Source organism: Capricornis sumatraensis, chromosome 12 (assembly GCF_032405125.1).
Source record: "Capricornis sumatraensis isolate serow.1 chromosome 12, serow.2, whole genome shotgun sequence".
Taxonomy (NCBI): domain Eukaryota; kingdom Metazoa; phylum Chordata; class Mammalia; order Artiodactyla; family Bovidae; genus Capricornis; species Capricornis sumatraensis.
This window is the reverse complement of record NC_091080.1, coordinates 61,789,545-61,808,675: the sequence shown is the minus strand read 5'-3', so window position 1 is coordinate 61,808,675 and position 19,131 is coordinate 61,789,545. Positions and strand designations below refer to the sequence as shown.

General features: G+C 36.7%; 1 protein-coding gene across 1 annotated transcript in view; it reads left to right on the top strand.

Moving 5' to 3' along the window:
• Positions 1-19,131, top strand: part of MYCBP2 (MYC binding protein 2) — a 265,188-nt gene that overhangs the window by 149,966 nt on the left and 96,091 nt on the right. The window contains exons 35-44 of the mRNA XM_068984559.1: positions 1,453-1,659; positions 2,469-2,600; positions 4,594-4,772; positions 7,110-7,252; positions 8,656-8,756; positions 9,473-9,691; positions 14,905-15,130; positions 16,619-16,737; positions 17,807-17,894; positions 19,081-19,130. Of these exons, the coding sequence (XP_068840660.1) occupies positions 1,453-1,659; positions 2,469-2,600; positions 4,594-4,772; positions 7,110-7,252; positions 8,656-8,756; positions 9,473-9,691; positions 14,905-15,130; positions 16,619-16,737; positions 17,807-17,894; positions 19,081-19,130 (1,464 nt within the window). The remainder of the gene's footprint in view (positions 1-1,452; positions 1,660-2,468; positions 2,601-4,593; positions 4,773-7,109; positions 7,253-8,655; positions 8,757-9,472; positions 9,692-14,904; positions 15,131-16,618; positions 16,738-17,806; positions 17,895-19,080; position 19,131) is intronic.

Genomic DNA, 19,131 nt, shown 5'->3' with positions numbered 1-19,131 from the left:
GCAACATCTTTAAAATGCCTTTACATTTTTTAAAGTAGTTATTTTTCACCATTTCACTGTCCTGCTCACTGTTTTATAATTCATCTAAATGTTTTGACTGAATTTGGTGAACGTTTCTATTTTTTCTCTGAAAAAGTAGACAGTAGACATTGGTTTTATGTCATAATGTACAGTACGTTATATCATTCAAATGACTTGTTTAATAACCATTATGTATTCAGTGACCCCAAGTCTCTGGTTTCTTGCCAAGGAATGTCTTTGCTCTATTTTAATTTTATAATTCCTAGTCTTTACTTTTTCTTACTCTCAGATTTATTTAAGAGTCTATTTTCACTTGATCCATTCAGTCTACACTCATTACTGATTCAGAGTGAGAGGTAAGTCTTTAGGATTTCTAAATGATTACACACATCTGAGCAGATTTCAGTATCTCACCCTGGTTGAGGTGGTGAAGCCCTTGTCAGAACATTTTAATTTTCCTTTTCACTTGTTCATTCAGCCTGTAATAAACTACCCTCCTATACTATTATAGACCTTGGATGAAAGTTTATAGTGTGTTGGTCCCCAGAATACATTGATTCCTCAGAAATTTACTATCTAGTAATCAATCTCCTATGAACTTACTGTTTTAATAGGAAAGCCCAAAATTTCAAGTGCCTAATTCACAACCTTGGGAGTTTCTAAAGCTCCTGACTTAGATACCCATACTTTTTTCTTTCTCAGAGGAGTTTGTAATGCTTGCTGAAATCTTAAATTTTTTCCTCTTGTAGCTCTTCCAAACTTCTGCAGCCAACTTTGAGCAGAAATAGGCTTTGTAATTAAAAAGCTAGTTTTGAACCAAAAATAAGTGCTTTGATCCTCCCTAATCAAAGTCTGTAATTAATGATGTAGTACTTGTGTATATGTGTATTTTCCCATATTGACTACCAAGTTATTATGATATATATTAGTGATATTCAGACTTAAGGCATAGAACATTTTCTGCAATGGTGTCTTAGCTTGAAACTCACAGATAAGAGGAAGGATGGTCTGACTGAAAAGAGGAACCTCAGTCCACCTCTTTCTTGAATATTCATCTGTCCTAGAGTTCTGTGTAGCATAGTTTGAAAACTATTGGTCTGAAAAATATTGGTATCTCTTTGCAAAGTGAGTGATAATTTGTGCACATGTTACGACTGTGATAACTTACAAGTTTATAGTTCTGACATTATAAATTAAGTGAAATGTATAATTAGACTAAAAAGACACTGATTTGTGAATTTAGAGTGATATAGTCTGATTTTATTCCTGGTTAATCTCTTAATGGAATATACCTTTAGAGAGGTTTAAACCCTCTTGTTAAAGGTAGGTTATTTTATTGAACTCCTTAGAAACTTTTGAATAGTTTTGTTAAAGGCATGTTAGTAACACTTAGGTACAGACTACTGATATTTTTACTTTTGTCATTTACAGGTTGACGGCCTTAATTCTCTCCACTCTGTTAAAGCCAGTGCTAACCGATTCACAAAGACAAGTCAGGGGAGAAGTTGGAACACCGGGAATGGGTCCCCAGATGCCATCTGTTTTTCGGTAGACAAGCCTGGAATAGTTGTGGTCGGTTTTTCTGTCTATGGAGGAGGCGGAATTCATGAATATGAATTAGAGGTGTTGGTTGATGATGTAAGTGCCACTCTTAGTATGCATTTGGGTGTGTGGGTTGTGTGTCAGGACACACACCATTATAATAATGCAGTGGTCCAGAGCCAGATAGTGCAGTTTAGCAGATTAGTCATAGATGGGCAACATTAGAGGAATTTAAAGGGAGCAATTCTTCTTGATTGTTTATGTACCATTTGGATCGCTCCTGCGTCATTATGTAACCAGGCCTCAGATTATAAATCTTGAGTAATTTTTTTTTTTTTTACTATTGTAATATTTCAGAAAACAAGAACAGTATTCAGACTGATATTATTACCCCATCAGTGATTAAGCAGTTTTGTCAAGAGTGCTAATGGATGATTAATAGTAAAGAGTGTTGTTGGTTGAATTAGCTTTATCTTGCTGTATCCACTATAGATTTTTTAAAGCGCCTAAGTTTCATAAAGTTTTATTAAAATGAGACAAGTAGCATGTAAATCACTTGCTAATAAATAAGTCTATCTGTATTTTGCTTCTCTTAAGCAGTTAATTCAGTTAATTATTTCCTTAAACCCTGTAATTAGATACAGCATTCTGATGAAGAAGAGGAAATCATTTTAAGACAGATGAGAAAAGCCTGTGTATGATATAATTTGCAGATAGTTCAGAAAATAAATACAAATGAATAGAGGACCAAAAATGCTTTCTTTAGTTTATATGGATGAATGCTAATGGATAATAATTTTATATGTAAGAAAATAGACTGCTTAAAAACAGTAATTGATTGTAAGTCAAAATTGTTCATTTAATGAAATTAAGAATATGTGTGGGCTTTCTTTTGTTTTAATTAGAGTGAGCATGCAGGGGATTCAACTCATTCTCACAGATGGACATCTCTAGAATTAGTCAAAGGAACTTACACAACAGATGATTCACCCAGTGATATAGCTGAAATCAGACTTGACAAAGTTGTTCCTTTAAAGGTAATTTTAACAATGTGTTTAGTTTGTAAATGGAATGTATTATTATGAGTTTATGTAACAACAATGATAAAAAGTTTTTGTGGTCCTTTAAATTGACTGTATCCCTAATGTGTTACTGTATTGGACTCTACTTATGCAAAAGGTTAAAGTCTGATACAGTGGAAAGTAGCCATAGGTTTTGGAGTCAAATAAACCTAGCTTTCAGATACTTGCTTTTCCCAATATTAGCTCTGAGATGTTGGACATGTCATCACTTGCCCACTCTGAGACTGATCTATAGGTTGGGAAGGATAACACCTCCATTGTAACATTGTTCAGATTAAATTAAGAAATGGAGGAGAGTACTTGCCTCAGTGTCTAGCACAATATAGAAATTCAGTAAATATTAGTTCCTATTTTTCCTTTTCTTACTGTGCGAGAACTCATTTAAAGAACAAGTGGTCTTAACAAATGGTGTTAACTATTAAAGCTATTATTATTGTATATAACTTAATTGTCTAGCAGTAAATAACTATTAGGAAAACAAATTTTACTTCATATTAAAGTAATAATAGAGTAATTCTGAATCCAACCATAATAATTTTCATTACACAGCTGAGTTTTGGATGAGGTAACTTAATTAGTTACTTCATCAAAAAGATATATGATACTAAAAAAACAAAAAACATCATTATGAAGTTTATGTCTTGGATTGTTAGGCACCAATATCTATATCATATTTCTTATACAAGTGAATCTTGTTTTGTGCTACAGATATTTTTTCCCATGTTTGCCTGTCTCTTTCTGTCTCTCTTAAAATTATAATGAACTCATTATTGTATTTTTCCTATATTTAAAACAAGCTTAAAAGTTAAACTTAGCAAAGGAAAATCTTAATTCATGTATTCAAAATCTTTTAATATGGCTAATATTCTTTACAGTAGGATTAAAAGCAGACGCTAGAGTTACACTGTATTTAAATCCTACTTCATCACTATTTACTAGTTGTGTGACTTTGGCAAATTATTTACCTTCTCTGTACCACAGATTCCTCATCTGTAAAATAGGGGTAATAATGGGACTTAACCTTATGAGACCATTTTAAGGATTAATTTAAGTAAATCACAGAAAGTTTTCTGTTAAGTAATAAACATCAGTAAGTGTTAATTATTACCCTGCTTGACTTACTAAAAACTCATTTAACCAAATTGTGTATAAATATGACATTCTTTATACAGTTGGCCCTTGAACAATGTGGGAATTAGAGGTATTGACCCTTCTCACAGTGGAAAATTCAAGTATAACTTACAGTCAGCCCTTTTTATACCTACCTATGCTGGGTCTGCCAAAGTTATGGTTTTTCTGGTAGTCATGGACAGATGTGAGAGTTGGGCCATAAAGAAGGCTGAGTGCCAAAGAACTGATGCTTTCAGACTGTGGTGCTGGAAAAGACTCTTGAGAGTCCCCTGGACAGCAAGGAGATCAAACCAGTGAATCCTAAAAGGAAATCAACCCTGAATATTATCATTGGAAGGACTGATGTTGAAGCAGAAGCTCCAATATTTTGGCCACCTGATGTGAAGAGCCGACTCGTTGGAAAAGACCCTGATGCTGGGCAAGATTAAAGGCAGGAGGAGAAGGGCACAGCAGAGGATGAGATGGTTGGATGGCATCATTGACTCAATGGACATGAATCTGAGCAAACTCCGAGAGATAGGAAGGACAGAGGAGCCTGCTGCAGTCCATGGCGTTGCAGAGAGTCAGACACAGCTTAGAAACTGAACAAAACAAAAATGCTGGTTATACATGTTTTGATTCAGCCAACCTTGGGTCGTGTAGTACTGTAGTATTTATTGTTGAGGAATATTCTGTGTACCAGACAGATGCAGTTCACCCCCATGATGCTCAAGGGCCAAGTGTATTTGCCCAGTTTACTACTAGAGTTCATTTTATATTAATATAGCCTTGTACATTGTAAATAAGTATAAACATGCTTTACATCTTTATCGTGAAGGAAAATGTAAAGTACGCTGTGCGCCTGAGGAACTACGGAAGCCGCACAGCCAATGGAGATGGAGGAATGACCACGGTTCAGTGCCCTGATGGCGTAACGTTCACATTCAGTACATGCAGCTTGAGTAGTAATGGCACAAACCAAACCAGAGGACAGATTCCCCAGATACTCTACTACAGGTAGGTGTGTGTGGAGATCAGGGCTGACTACTCGACAGCAGCAGAACATGTGCATTTTACTACCAAGGTACAAGAAGCTAAATGGGCGGTGATAATTAAATTGCACAGTGTATCTTCCTTGCACATGCTAATTTGTACAAAAAGGTCTCATTTTAATGTATAAATTCAGTGTTTACTTTAAAATGTTCTTTGTCATTATTTCCTTTTGAAATGTTTATGTACAGAGTATATATGCTTTTTGTTGTCCCTTTTATAGTTTTGTGGTCTGCATTTGTGGCCAAATTTTAATGGAATTTATTTATTTTAAATGCCAAAAGTTAATGAGGAAATCAACTCTGCCAAAGTGCTGTTGTTACCTTGATCCAGCTATCCTTTCTGCAGAGTGTTTTGGTGTCTGTGAATCTAGTCCTTGTAGCCCTAGAGTATGTAATAATGTATTTCTAATAATGTGTTTAACAAAAATCATTCCTTATGTAAACAGTGAAAAACAGAATTACAATAATTTTGAGTTTAAAAACACTTTTAAATATACATTTCTCACTGAGTCTACATTTTTCTTTTAACAGCTTAGCTGGAACCATAGGTAGTAGTGAGTAGCATTCACCACATTTGTCCTCAATCTGACTTGACAGCAAATCACTGAAGTTGCCCATAGGTTTCAGAGGCTTACTGCTTCCTTTTTCCTTCACAAACAATCTGGGGACACTGCCTTGGCAGTTAGGACACTTTTGTCCTAACTGCTTTCTGTCCTGAGGATCTGCTTTCTTTCTCTGTGTAAAATAGAATAGAAATAGTAGGCACAAATAGCTCTATAGTGGCATGTTGCTGCTGACACACAAAAGCTTTCTAGTCCTTTCACTGTAATGAAAACCCTTTTCTGTTACATAGCCTTACAACAAACAGTACATTTTTCTCTCTGTCAGAGTGTAGACTAGAAACCACATCATGCGCTAAAGATAAAAAAGATGGAGAGTCCCTTAAAAGCATCTGCTTTCCAGAATTTATACATTATACAAAATGCAATGTTTATATTTTGATATTTTCCACAAAGATTTAAGTATCCTTAGCTTTCATTTTTAGTTAATTAAGTTTTAAAAGATTAAAGTCACTTAACTGGGAAAGCCGTGTTATTCTGACGTCTGCCAAGTCTGCGTCTCTAGCGCCTAGCTCCTCTGAGCCCTGGAGTGACTATCCAGGCCCCTCTGAATTTCATCAGGGTGATGGTAAGGGAGATGTGATTAGAGGCCCTGTGTCCTGAGCACTCCCTTTCTGCCATACGGTGCTCTGAGTGCTCGCCCTGTGTCAGTTCAGCCAGTCCTTGCAGGAACTCCGTGGGGTGTGCAATTTCCTATCCCTCCTTTACAGATGAGGGACCTGAGGCCCGGAGTGACTCAGCCACTTGCTGCAGTCGCACTTTCAGTAAGCTGTGGTCCTGGGATTTGTAGCCCGGAGACTGGACTGCAGGTGACCTGCCTTTAACCACCGTACCACACACACATCCTCTCTGAGGCTGGCTAACAGGCATCTTGGTGAAACTCCTCCCCATCCACAGGTCTCCATCCAGTGTTCCTCCCCATCCAATGCCTATCTTACCCTCACACTTTGCATCAGTAAGTCTTGGCCTAAATCTGACCTTTTCTCCCACTCCTATCATTAACATCAAGCCCAAGCCGTCTCCACCTCGACTTGAGTAACCACCTGGATAACTGGGTTCGAGAGGAACTAGCTTCTAAACCAGCCTCTCTCTTTTCACTGAGCTCTCTTACACTCTGTCCTGCACCATGCAGCCAGAGTGACCTCAGCGAAATATAAATCCTGTCAAGTCTTTAGGTGAGCCCTTGCTCACCTTCCCCTCATAGCTCCCCTTTCCCATTCCAGGATGAAATGTAAAGTCTTTACTCATGTGACCTGACTCTTGTTTACCTTACCCACCTGTCACCTTTCACTCTTTCTCCTTTCATTCTCGTCACACTTGTCTTCATTCTATTCCTTGATCTCACCCATCTTGTTCCTGTCTGAACCTTCATCTTACTGTTCTTTTGGCCTGACTACTCTTCTCCCAGTTCCTCCAGGTCTTTTTTTTAGAAAATACAGTTCAAGCCTTTGCTTAAATAGTGGTTCTGTCATGATGTTATTTACTTAAAAAAATAAAGTAAAATAACTTTAAGCTCTTATGTGGCTTTTTTCTTTGAAGCCCTATTATGCCTTGAAACTATATAGTTATACATTTACTATTTTTTAACTTAAGTTTTTAAACTTATGATCCAGATGTGATTCCTAGAGTTAGATCATGTTTTACCCGCTATGTAAAATGATGTCGTGTTACTCATGTTACAGGAGTGAATTTGATGGAGATTTACAATCCCAACTTCTAAGTAAAGCCAATGAAGAAGATAAAAACTGTAGCAGAGCTCTCTCTGTGGTAAGCACTGTTGTTCGAGCTGCAAAAGACCTCTTGCACAGAGCTCTTGCTGTAGACGGTAAGATTGTTTTTTTACTTCCTTAATAGTGATATTTTAGATTCTTTATTCCCCAACTTATGTGCGGAGTTACTAAAGAAGAACTACCTTGTAAAATACCAGAGTGATCCCTTATGGGTCTGCACATATACACATATTCATTTTGGATCAGCCATGCTCTCCATACACTAATGCAAAATTTGTTAGACTGTTTCAAAGCAGTTATTTTACACTGTAGTGTTCTGAGTTAGCCCATTAAGAGGAAAACTCTTAATTGAGTCTTTGCCTCTTTTAGTAGTTTAAAAAACAATTTTTTGTTTTCCACTTTAGACCTGGTTTTCTTTCTGTAATAGCATCACCATGCATCCAAAGGTCTGGGCAACCCCAAACGTCTTTCCAGATTCACTTATCTAAATTGAGTTTTGCAAGTTCTTCCCCTGGAAACTCTCCAGTTTCTGTTCTCTCTATCTGTTCTCCCATAGTTCAGGCTGCTGTAGTTCAAGCACACATCCTCTTTTTCATGGGTGGATAACATCCTAATAATCTCCCTGCCACCTTTTCCCCACTGCCACACTGCAGCAGAGTTAAATTTACAAAAACCTTACTGTTCACTATAACACTTGTTCCTAAATGTAGTTGCATGTCAAAATCACATGAGAAATTTGCTGGAAATAAAGAGTATTTGGTCTATCCAAACCAGTAGCTTAGGCTGGATGAGGAAACTATATTTTTTACCTCAATGCCCAGCCTGTTCTGATGCTACAGCAGATGTAGAAAAAAATATCTAGAAATAATTGTCCCTTAATAGAGAGGTCTTCAGCTTATCTTCCTAGCACCATTCTCATGGAAAAATAAAATGTCCATCAGCACAGTGCTTTCCTTGGGAAGCATAGAAGGCAGTGTAGCTAATAACAGCAATCATTTTTGGAGTATTAACTATGTCTGCAGGCATTCTTTAAGCATTTTACAGGTGTTAATTCACTGAATCATCACAACATCTGATGAGGGAAGTATGTTATCCTCCATTACAGTTGAGTAACCTGCACACAAAGATTATGTTGTTTGCCTGGCTTCAGACGTGTAGCTATGTATGGCACCAAGAGTACTGGTTTAACATCATGACTGTAACCCTGAGGTCTAATTCCGGTTCTGTCATTTTACAGATATGTGATTTTGGATAAGGTACTTAAATGCTGTGTGCCTTGGTTTCCACTTCTAAACAAGGGGCGATAATAAAGAACCTTATTGTAAGGATTAATGGAGATAATGAGTGTAGAGCCCTTAGAATAGTGCCAGGTCCTTGATAAGCACTTGGTCAATGTCAACTATAATTTTCCTCAGAAAACTAGAATACAGGTTTAGTACAGTTGTATATATGTTACAGTGAAATTGCCTTCTAACTGTAGTTTTAATGCCTTTTTTAGCTGATGACATTCCAGAACTGCTTAGCTCTTCCAGTCTGTTTTCCATGCTGCTTCCCCTTATTATAGCCTACATAGGACCAGTAGCTGCTGCTATTCCTAAGGTGTGTGATTCAGTTCTCTAACTTTGAATCTTTTTTTGTAAATGTAATTTTATTTAGACTTTGTGTCTTTCCTTTAAAGATAATCTTTCAGGCATCTGGGTTACAGGTAACAAGTAGATAGACATGTAAATGGTAGAAGTTATTAAACAACTAACTCTGTGATCTTAGTATCGCTTACTAGTTTACTTTGTAATCGTATTGTTTTGTGATAGTATTACTTTGTAATAGTATTGTTTGTTGGCTTTACATTTGAGGAACTTGGAAATAAGAAATATATTTTAGAATATGATATGTAAGGAAAGCTTAAGTTCACTAAGACCTTTAAAATTTATAATGTTGATGCCAAACCTCCATTTTGTATAAAAATAGCAATGTAAAAAGGTTGTTAAATTGTGAAATATTCAAGACACGGAAGAAATTATAAACTACTGATCCTTTGGCATAATAAATTTTGAGTAAAATCCAATTTACTGCGGATTACAGAAAGGCAGAAGGGTTTAAAAATATAAACTTGGTTATATTCATGTAACACCTAAGACTTTTAAGCTAAATCTTTTTTTCCCATAGTACAAATTTCTCTTTGAGTGAAAACGTAACTAGAAGAAACTCTAAATGGAAATTCTTAATAATAAGGTTAATCAACAATTACAGTAATTAGTAACTTTAAAGCAACTTTCACACTTACTATCTCACTTAATCATTCTTTTTTATACTAGGTGGCTGTAGAAGTCTTTGGACTTGTCCAACAGTTACTTCCTTCAGTTGCCATTCTGAATCAGAAGTATGCACCTCCTGCCTTCAATCCTAATCAGTCAACAGATAGTACCACAGGAAATCAACCTGAGCAAGGCCTGTCTGCCTGTACGACCTCTAATCACTATGCTGTCATAGAGAGTGAGCACCCCTATAAGCCTGCATGTGTCATGCACTACAAGGTGGGCACTGATTCCTAGGAACAGTTTAAACTTAAAACCTGATTTGATGTTCTCTATTGATATCTTAAAGGATACTTAGCCTCTGTTCAGAAGTGTAACTTCTGTGCATAGGGAATCAGCAGGTGGTTAGCACTGTCAAGCACACAAAAGGGTTTAAGACAGAATTTTTACTGTTAAATAGTATACTTTTATGGGGTTTATGAAAATTATTTTCATATCTTTTTGTAAGTACAAGGCTGTGTGTAATACTCAACTGCACATTGTATATCATAATAGTGGATATAAGCATTGACATTGAAAAAAAAAATCACATATTTGGGGACATTCCTGGTGGTCCAGTCATTGAGTCTTCACCTTCCAGTGCAGGGTTGCAGGTTTGATACCTGGTCAGGGAGCTAGGATCCCACATGCATCAGAGTCAAAAACAAAAAAAGGCATTGAAAAACAGAAGGAATACTGTAACAAATTCAGTAAAAAATTTAAAAAATAATAAATGAAAATCAATTTTTTTGGACTGATATTGTTTGTACCACAGCCTGATCTCTGAAAATTTATATACCCAGTGCAGGATTTATAATACTACACACAATGTTAAAATGTACATATAAAATATATATAATGTTTTTATAGAGTACTCAAAATCCTATTCCTTGCTTTCTAAATTGTATCATTTAAATTAAGGGAGAGAAAGTCCACTTAATTTAATTATAAGTTTACATTTTGGTACTCAGTCACTCAGTCATGTCCAATTCTTCGTGACCCCAAGGACTATAACCTGCCAGGCTCCTCTGCCCATGGAATTTTCCAGGCAAAAACACTGGAGTGGGTTGCCATTTCCTACTCCAGGGGATCTTCCCAACCCAGGGATTCAACCCATGTCTCTTGTATCTCCTGCATTGGCAGGTGTATTCTTTACCATTTGTAAAATATTCAGCTCTTTGTTGTAGAATATGGTAAACATATGAAAAGATGCACCAGTGTAGTTTAGCCCATTTGTGCATCATCCCAGTTACCAGTGATCAACTATTGGTCAAACTCTTATTTATTCCCCACTCTCTTTGTCCCTTCTCATATTGTATTAAGGGCTTCTCAGGTGGTTAATTGGTAAAATATCTGCCTGACAATGCAGGAGATGTGGGTTTGATCCCTGGGTCAGGAAGATCCCTTCGAGGAGGAAATGGCAACCCACTCCAGTATTCTTGCCTGGGAAATCCCATGTACAGAGGGCTACAGTCCACTGGGTTGCAGAAGAATCACACGTGACTTAGTGACTAAACAGTAACAATATAGTTTTAAAGCATATTCATGGATGTTTTTGTATCTCTAAAAATGTAAGGACCTATAAAAAATAATGTCTTTGTCACTCTTAAAAAAAACTAATAATTCCTTCATGTTGTTGTATATGTACATTTAAAAATATTTGAATTAGAATCGAAATGAGATTCATACATTATGATTGGTTGTGTCTCTTAAGTCTCTTTTAATCTATTGTTCCCCTTCCATCTCTCTGTTTTTTGTTTCCTTGAATTTTATTTAAGAAATTGGACTGTGTGTTTTTTTGATAGACTCCTCCTGAGTCCTTTAGACACACCCCCTGTAGTCATCCTTAAGGACAGTAGCATCCTTACTGTCTGGTATAAGATGTTATAGGCTCTGGTATAAGATGTTGTAAGAGGCTTACACATTTCTGCCTCAATCTGAAACCTGCCATTTTTTCAAAGTGCTGTGGTTTGAACATTTGCCCTTTTTCCCATCGGTGTTCATAGAATTTTTTTAAACCCAGACTGGGCTTCCCTGGTGGCTCAGCAGTAAAGAATCTTCCAGCAGTGCAGGTGCCTCAGGAGATGCAGGTTCAATCCCTGGATCAGGAAGATCCCCTGGAGAAGGAAATGGTAACCCACTCCAGTGTTCTTGCTGGGAGAATCCCATGGACAGAGAAGCCTGGTGGGCTACAGTTCACGGGGTCGCAGAGAGTCAGACACAACTGAAGTGACTTAGCACGCACGCACAGGATCCTCTCCGATTCAAACATGGATTTAGTTGTTAGGCCACTTCTGTCTTTTTAATCTGAAAGAGTTCCTCAGCCTCTCTTCATCTTTTATGATATTGGCGTTTTTGAAGAATACAATCAGTGTTTTATTTGTATTTCATTGATTGTTCTTTAATGATTAGACTCAGGTTGTGCATTTTGGGTGGCAACCTGTCGTGTTCTCCTCAGTGTATCCCATCAGGAAGTACTTAGTCACTTGATTAAGGTGACAGTTCCACCAAAAAAAAGCATCTTTTTTTTTTTCCTTTGAAAATGTCTATGGGTAGATATCCATGAGTTAGAGACTGTGTAAAAAAATACTGTCTTTCAACAAATTTTAGCACCATTTGGTTATTCTAGGGCTTCCCTGGTGGCTCAGACGGTAAAGCTATCTGTAATATAGGTCTGTGTATCTGTCTATCTGTAATGCAGGTGACCTGGGTTCGATCCCTGGATTGGGAAGATCCCCTGGAGAAGGAAATGGCGCCCCACTCCAGTATTCTTGCCTGGAAAATCCCATGGACAGAGAAGCCGGGTGGGCTGCTGTCCATGGGGTCGGCAAAGAGTCGGACACAACTGAGCGACTTCACTTTCACTTTGGTTATTCTTACCCAAATCATTTACTGCTATGGTGGCTGCGAGACGGTGGCTTTCTAATTCTGTTTTTCCCCCCAGCTGGTGTTCTGTTGTAAAGGAGAGTTTCCCACCCCTTCTGCTTTAAAAAGTGTGTTCATTTATATATTTATTGCATGTGTTTATACCAGTATGTACTCAGAGATTCTCTTTTTGCTCAGTGTTACAATATTGTGCTGTCATTCAGTCTGATGCTCAAATTTCAGTTGATTTGGTCAGGGGAATTCTGTTCAAACTAGATTCTGTGTCCTTTTCCTATGTTTTCATCAGTTTTTGAGCACTTCTTACTAATTCCAGTCAAAACCGCTGAGGTATTTTCTTCATACCATTTTCGTCTATGTATGCCACTATAAAAATTAAAAATACTACTTAAACAGTTTATTTGCAGTGTTTTTGATATTAACCCTGCTACTGCTAAGTCGCTTCAGTCGTGTCCGACTCTGTGTGACCCCATAGACGGCCGCCCACCAGGCTCTGCCGTCCCTGGGATTCTCCAGGCAAGAACACTGGAGTGGGTTACCATTTCCTTCTCCAATGCGTGAAAGTGAAAAGTGAAAGTGAAGTCGCTCAGTCGTGTCCAACTCTCAGCGACCCCATGGACTGCAGCCTGCCAGGCTCCTCTGTCCATGGGATTTTCCAGGCAAGAGTACTGGAGTGGGGTGCCATTGCCTTCTCCGATATTAACCCGACTAGCATTAATATAATCAAAGTACTTTATTCAGAAGTTGTTTGGAGTAGTTTATTTTATATATATGTGTAGGTGACTACATGATTAGTTTAATATAGTTAGTCTTGTTTATTTGTACTTAATTTTTATGAGTTTTTCCCCTGTTCCACTTGACTTAATATTAGTTTTAAACTATGTGAAATCCTAATATAGCTACAGAAATAAAATTATGTAAAGCAACATCCTCAGAATTATAAGTCCTTTTCCTTCTCTGCTTCTGCTTTACTCCAGTAAGTATCATGGTTTATCCTTACTGCATTCTTTTTTGGAAAAAAAATCAGAAAGATTGATTTAGATGTAGTCTTCTTTTCTTTTTTTTTTTTTTTAATAGCACACTATATATACTACTTTGTACTTTGCTTTTTAAAAGTAACACTGTGTGTAAAAATCTGTCCATATCCATTTGCAGAGATCATCCGCATTCCTTTTTACAGCTTCATAGTGCTCCACTGTTGTCAAGGTGTATCATAGTCTTTGAGCCAGTCTGGTGTGTGAGCATGTGGGGTGTTTTCTTTTTTTTCTTTTTTTGCAATGAATAAACTGCATATGGTTGGGGTTTTTTGGTTTGTTTTTGTTTCCATATTGTTAGAAGCATATCTTCAAACTAAACTTCTAGAGGTAGGGTTGCTGGCTTAAGCAAAGAATGAGGAGCCTTGTGCTCGGTATATCTGGAGCTGCTGATTCAGACGGTGAATGCATATGTAGTTTTGCTAGATGTTGACAATTCCCTTCCATTGAAGTTATGGCTTTTTGTGTCCCACCAACAATATATGGGAATGCTTATTTTCTCATGGCCTCCCCACAGGAGTATGTGTTTAAATCCGGAAGCTTCTGCCAATATAATGGGAAGAATGTTGGGAAAATGGTGCCTGTTTAGTTTTAATTTACATTTATGTTACTGTGAACTAAGTTGAGCTTTTTATTTAAGGATTATAAAAAATCCTTTACTAAATATAGTCTAAAGTAAATTTTTTTAGATTAATATCATACTTGGGAAATTTCTTAAGGTTTATGTCATGTCCTACAACCAATTCATAGTTTACTACTTGACGTGGTCCTGCTTAACTGTAATTTGCTGCAATTACAGAATTCCTTCTGCTATGATGATGATAGAAACTTTAAAATGGCCTTAAAAATACATGTAATTATGTGCCATCATAAACTCCTGCATACAGTAAAATTTTAGGATAGAAGACTATAAAAATCAAGGCTTTTATCAAGTGTATAAGTGTGTGTGTTTATATTCTCATAATATTTGAAGTTGCAAAGTTTTTTTGGTTAATGAGAAGAAGCATTTGCATTAGGTACTATGAATGATAGATAACCTAAAAGTGACTAAAACCTTACATTTTAATGATTTATTCATTTCCATCAATGTATCTTTATTACCTATCCAATTACATTGTCAGTTACCTACCTATATTCCTTAAGTGCATACTGACTCAAATGGAAAATTTATTATTTAAATAAGCTCTTCCACAGGAAAATCAGATAGCTTATTTTTTTCAGAAATTAAGCAGTTTTGTAATTGTTTTTTTAATGATATCAGTATGTACTTAAACACAGTGCAGTATCAACCACTTATTAGATAGAAAACAATAGATACTACAACGGGAGAGCGGAGACAGTTGATACTGACCATTAATACCTTGGTTTCCTGTCACTTAATTCCTAAAATTTTACAGTATTAATTCCTTACTTAACATTAATGTTACAGTAAGTTGAAGGCATCATCTTTCCAGTATGATGTCCTATTTCTAAACTAGACCAGAAGCTAAAACCTGATTCTTCTTATGTGAGTGGCCTTTTGTCTGTTGACTTCAGGTGACATTCCCAGAGTGTGTGCGGTGGATGACACTCGAGTTTGACCCTCAGTGTGGCACTGCACAGTCAGAAGACGTCCTCCGTTTGTTGATCCCCATTAGAACTGTTCAGAATTCAGGATATGGACCAAAGTTGACAGCTGTTCATGACAATCTGAATTCCTGGATAGAACTAAAGAAATTTTCAGGGTCCTCTGGGTGGCCTACTATGGTTTTAGTGTTGCCAGGTAAGTTTCTTCTTTTTTTTTTTTTTGTCTTATTTTGTTTTATATGGTAAAATACATGCATTTATGAGAATTATGTTTAGTAAAGACACACTATTGAAAATGTTTATTTAATTTTCGGAAGAATGTCTTCAAGACCTCTTCTGTATCTAGATTGCAGTTGATTAGTGAAGAAGACTCTCTGGGCACTGGGCATAACATGACCAAGGTTTAGAAAAGAGACTGTTCTGAGGATCTTGTGAGAAAAGATTAGCTTGTCCAAAGAAAGTGTGTCAGTCACTCAGTTGCGTGTGACTCTTTGTGACCCCATAGACTGTAGCCCTCCAGGCTCCTCTGTCCATGGGTTTCTCCAGGGAAGAGTACTGGAGTGGGTTGCCATGTCCTCTCTGGGGGATCATCCCGACCCATGGACCGAATCCAGGTCTCCTGAACTGCAGGCAGATTCTTTACTGTCTGAGCTGCCAGGGAAGCTTGACCAAAGCAGAGAGTTAATACTGAGGCCAAACTATAGAAAAAATTGGATTTGGTGTTTATTTTCCCAGTAAGTGTTCAATTTTAAAAAGTTGCTGAGGACTTCTTTGTTTCAAGAGAGCTAGTGATCCATGGAGCCCACTAAGTTATGTAAAGCTTTGTTTTCAAGCTTGAAGAGTATTTGTGGCCAGGTGGGTGCCACAGATTTGTTATTGTAGTCTGTTGTTTTTTTAACCACTTAACCGTAAGTTAAGTGATCCTGTGATCTTGCAAACTGAGAGCCAGTTGGAGTTCAGAAACTTCTTTCTTCTGATCTGACCTACTGTGTTTGTGAAGCGATCAAAGCCAGATTCCAGCTTAGAAAAAAGGCTAATCCAGGTCACCTCAGTTAGAGAAGGAAATGGCAACCCATTCCAGTATTCTTCCTAGGAAAATCCCATGGACAGAGGTGCCTGGTGGGCTACAGTCCGTGGGATCACAAAGGGTTGGACATAACTGAGCTACTTACATGCAGAGGTCACTTCAGTAATTGACAGATAATTGACAATGATTGTTCATGTAACTTACTTAGGACATGTGATTAAGGAGAATTAAATCATAAAGAAAAATAACAACCTGGTATGGTTTTATTGTTTCCAGTGTTGTTTTTAGCACAGTTTTGTTCAAGTAAATGTAGAAACCCCAAAACCAAATACATTATTTAGCGCATGTGTGTTCAAGTCCTGTCCGACTCTTTTGCGACCTCATGGACTGTATGTAGTCCAACAAGCTTCTCTGTCCATGGGATTTTCCAGGCAAGAATACTGGAGTGGGGTGCCATTTCCTTCTCCAGGAGATCTTCCCTACCCAGGGATCAAATCCACGTCTCTTACAGCTCCTGCATTGGCAGATGAATTCTTTACCACTGGGCCACCCAGGAAGCCTGATTTATATTGCTACCTATCTTGAGATGGATAAAAGTAAGGAGATTTTAATAAAGTTGTTTCCGATTTTGAACTCAGTGTTAGTTTTTCTTCTTAGGGAACGAGGCCCTTTTTTCATTGGAGACTGCATCAGATTATGTGAAAGATGACAAAGCTTCTTTCTATGGTTTCAAATGTTTTGCAATTGGATATGAGTTTAGCCCTGGACCTGATGAGGTGAGAATGAATTATCTTCTTATTCTGTTAAGGAAGATTGTGTTTCTAAGGGCTACTGTTGACTTGGATTGTGTTTGCTGTATATATTCAAGAAGCCTGAAATTTTATTTTAAGCTAGGGTGTATAATCTATTTTGTAGTTTAATTTTGTACAAATGAATTGTGTCTGGTATTGCTGTTTTTAATACGTGAAGAGATCAGAGTCTGTGCAGCATGACGCAGCCTTTAAAGACATAGTATAATCATGCCTGTTCCAAACCTGGTTGGTGGCTGTATCTTTCTGAGTGATTTTTTTTTTTAATGAAAATTTTATTTATTTATTTATTTTCTTTCTCTTTCTTTTTTTTTTTTTACTTTATAATACTGTACTGGTTTTGCCATATATCAACATGAATCCGCCACGGGTGCTAATTTCACAATGGCACTAACTTAATATCTGTCATAAAGATTTCAAGTAGTACTGTTTAAAAAAAAGTTAAGGTGAAACAGTGATCATGTTCCATCAAAGTAATAAATGAAAAATCCTTTGGACTATGAGCTGTTGGTCTAAAACTTTTTGGTCTGAAACAATATAACCAATGTGAGACATAATATTGAATCTTTTACACTCTTAATTAACCATTAGCTGCTAACACATGCTTCCTTTTCGTTTCAAACATTATGCTGGAATGCAAGTCACATTTTTTTGATAATCCACATCATCTCTCAAAAATTCTTTTGGACTCTGTGGGAGAGGGAGAGGGTGGGATGATTTGGGAGAATGGCATTGAAACATGTATAATATCATATGTGAAACGAATCGCCAGTCCAGGTTCGATGCGTGATACTGGATGCTTGGGGCTGGTGCACTGGGACGACCCGGAGGGGTGGTACGGGGAGACGGGAGGCAGAGGGGTTCAGATGGGGAACACGTGTATACCTGTGGCAGATTCATGTTGATGTATGGCAGAACCAATATAGTATTGTGAAGTGATTAACCTCCAATTAAAATAAATAAATAAGTTTATATTTTTAAAAAATTGCATCTTCCAGACAGCTTTTACAGCATCTGATTTTTTTCAATTCTCCAGGGAGTCATTCAGTTAGAAAAAGAACTAGCTAATCTTGGTGGGGTTTGTGCAGCAGCTTTGATGAAAAAGGATCTAGCACTTCCTATTGGTAAGTGTGATCTTGTACTAGGTATTTATGATTTTTTTAAAAGTTACAAAATTACAAATAGAATGTTTATTGAAAAACATCCTAAAAATAGCAAAATGAATTTAACAGTCACATATATTCATGGGCAGCTGCTTACTGTACTGGAGACAATGAGACATTTGTGTTCTATTCATATGAGGGAAATTGGTACAACCTCTTCGAAGGAAATTCATCAATAGCTATTCAAATTGTATATAAATATACCTTTTGATATAGCATTTTTACACATATTTACACAAATACTCAAAAACATCTATTATAAGAGATTAATATATCAGTACTTGTGGTTATAAAACCTAGGAGCAACCAAAATGTTTGTCAGTTGGGAACTGTTCAATCAGCGATGGTATATCTATACAAAACAAATGTAAGTAGCTGTTAAAATACAGTAACAAAAAAGTAAACCTTTATGTCCAGGCCAAGAAAGATGTCCAGATTATATAATTATATGATGTTCATTTTTTTGAACATCATATTGTATACATATATGTAAATATATGTGTATGTTCCCGTGTATGTAGGTTGACACATACATACATACAATGATTATTTGCACACAAAGTTTTTAGAACAATACCTAGGAAACTGGTGATACTCTTTGTCTTTGAAAGGGGATGGTGGCAGAATTTTTTATTCTGCACTTCTGTATAATTCAAATATTTCCCTTTGAACATGTATCAGTTTGGTTATAATATTTTATAAGCTCATTAAGCTATCAGAGAAAATTCAATAAATGTTCTACATCAAGCAGTAAAGCAGAAGATGGTTAGAGAATACAGTCACTGTCTTGGGCTTTCCTGTCAGTCAGTAACTGTTGTTTACTAAAGGTGAAGTTCTTCTGTAATATAACTGAAAAAGAAAGAGGTTCTGAATAATCAGTTTCCTTTTAAAGGTGTATATAAATGTAATATCTATCTTTTGATACACTTGATGGGTGCTTTTTTTAGTATTGTCTTGAGATTTACAGCTTATATTCACACTGAAAATAAGCGTTTTAAAATTTAAACCACTGAGATTTTTCCAAAATGATAATAGTTCTCTTCAATTTGGAATATCAAATTTTTGGAGAACATGTATGAATGCAGAAGACTCGAAAGTTAAATGAAACATTGATATATTTTGGTAAACCTTTTCATTTACATACCAGGTAATGAATTAGAGGAGGATCTTGAAATTCTTGAAGAGGCTGCTTTACAGG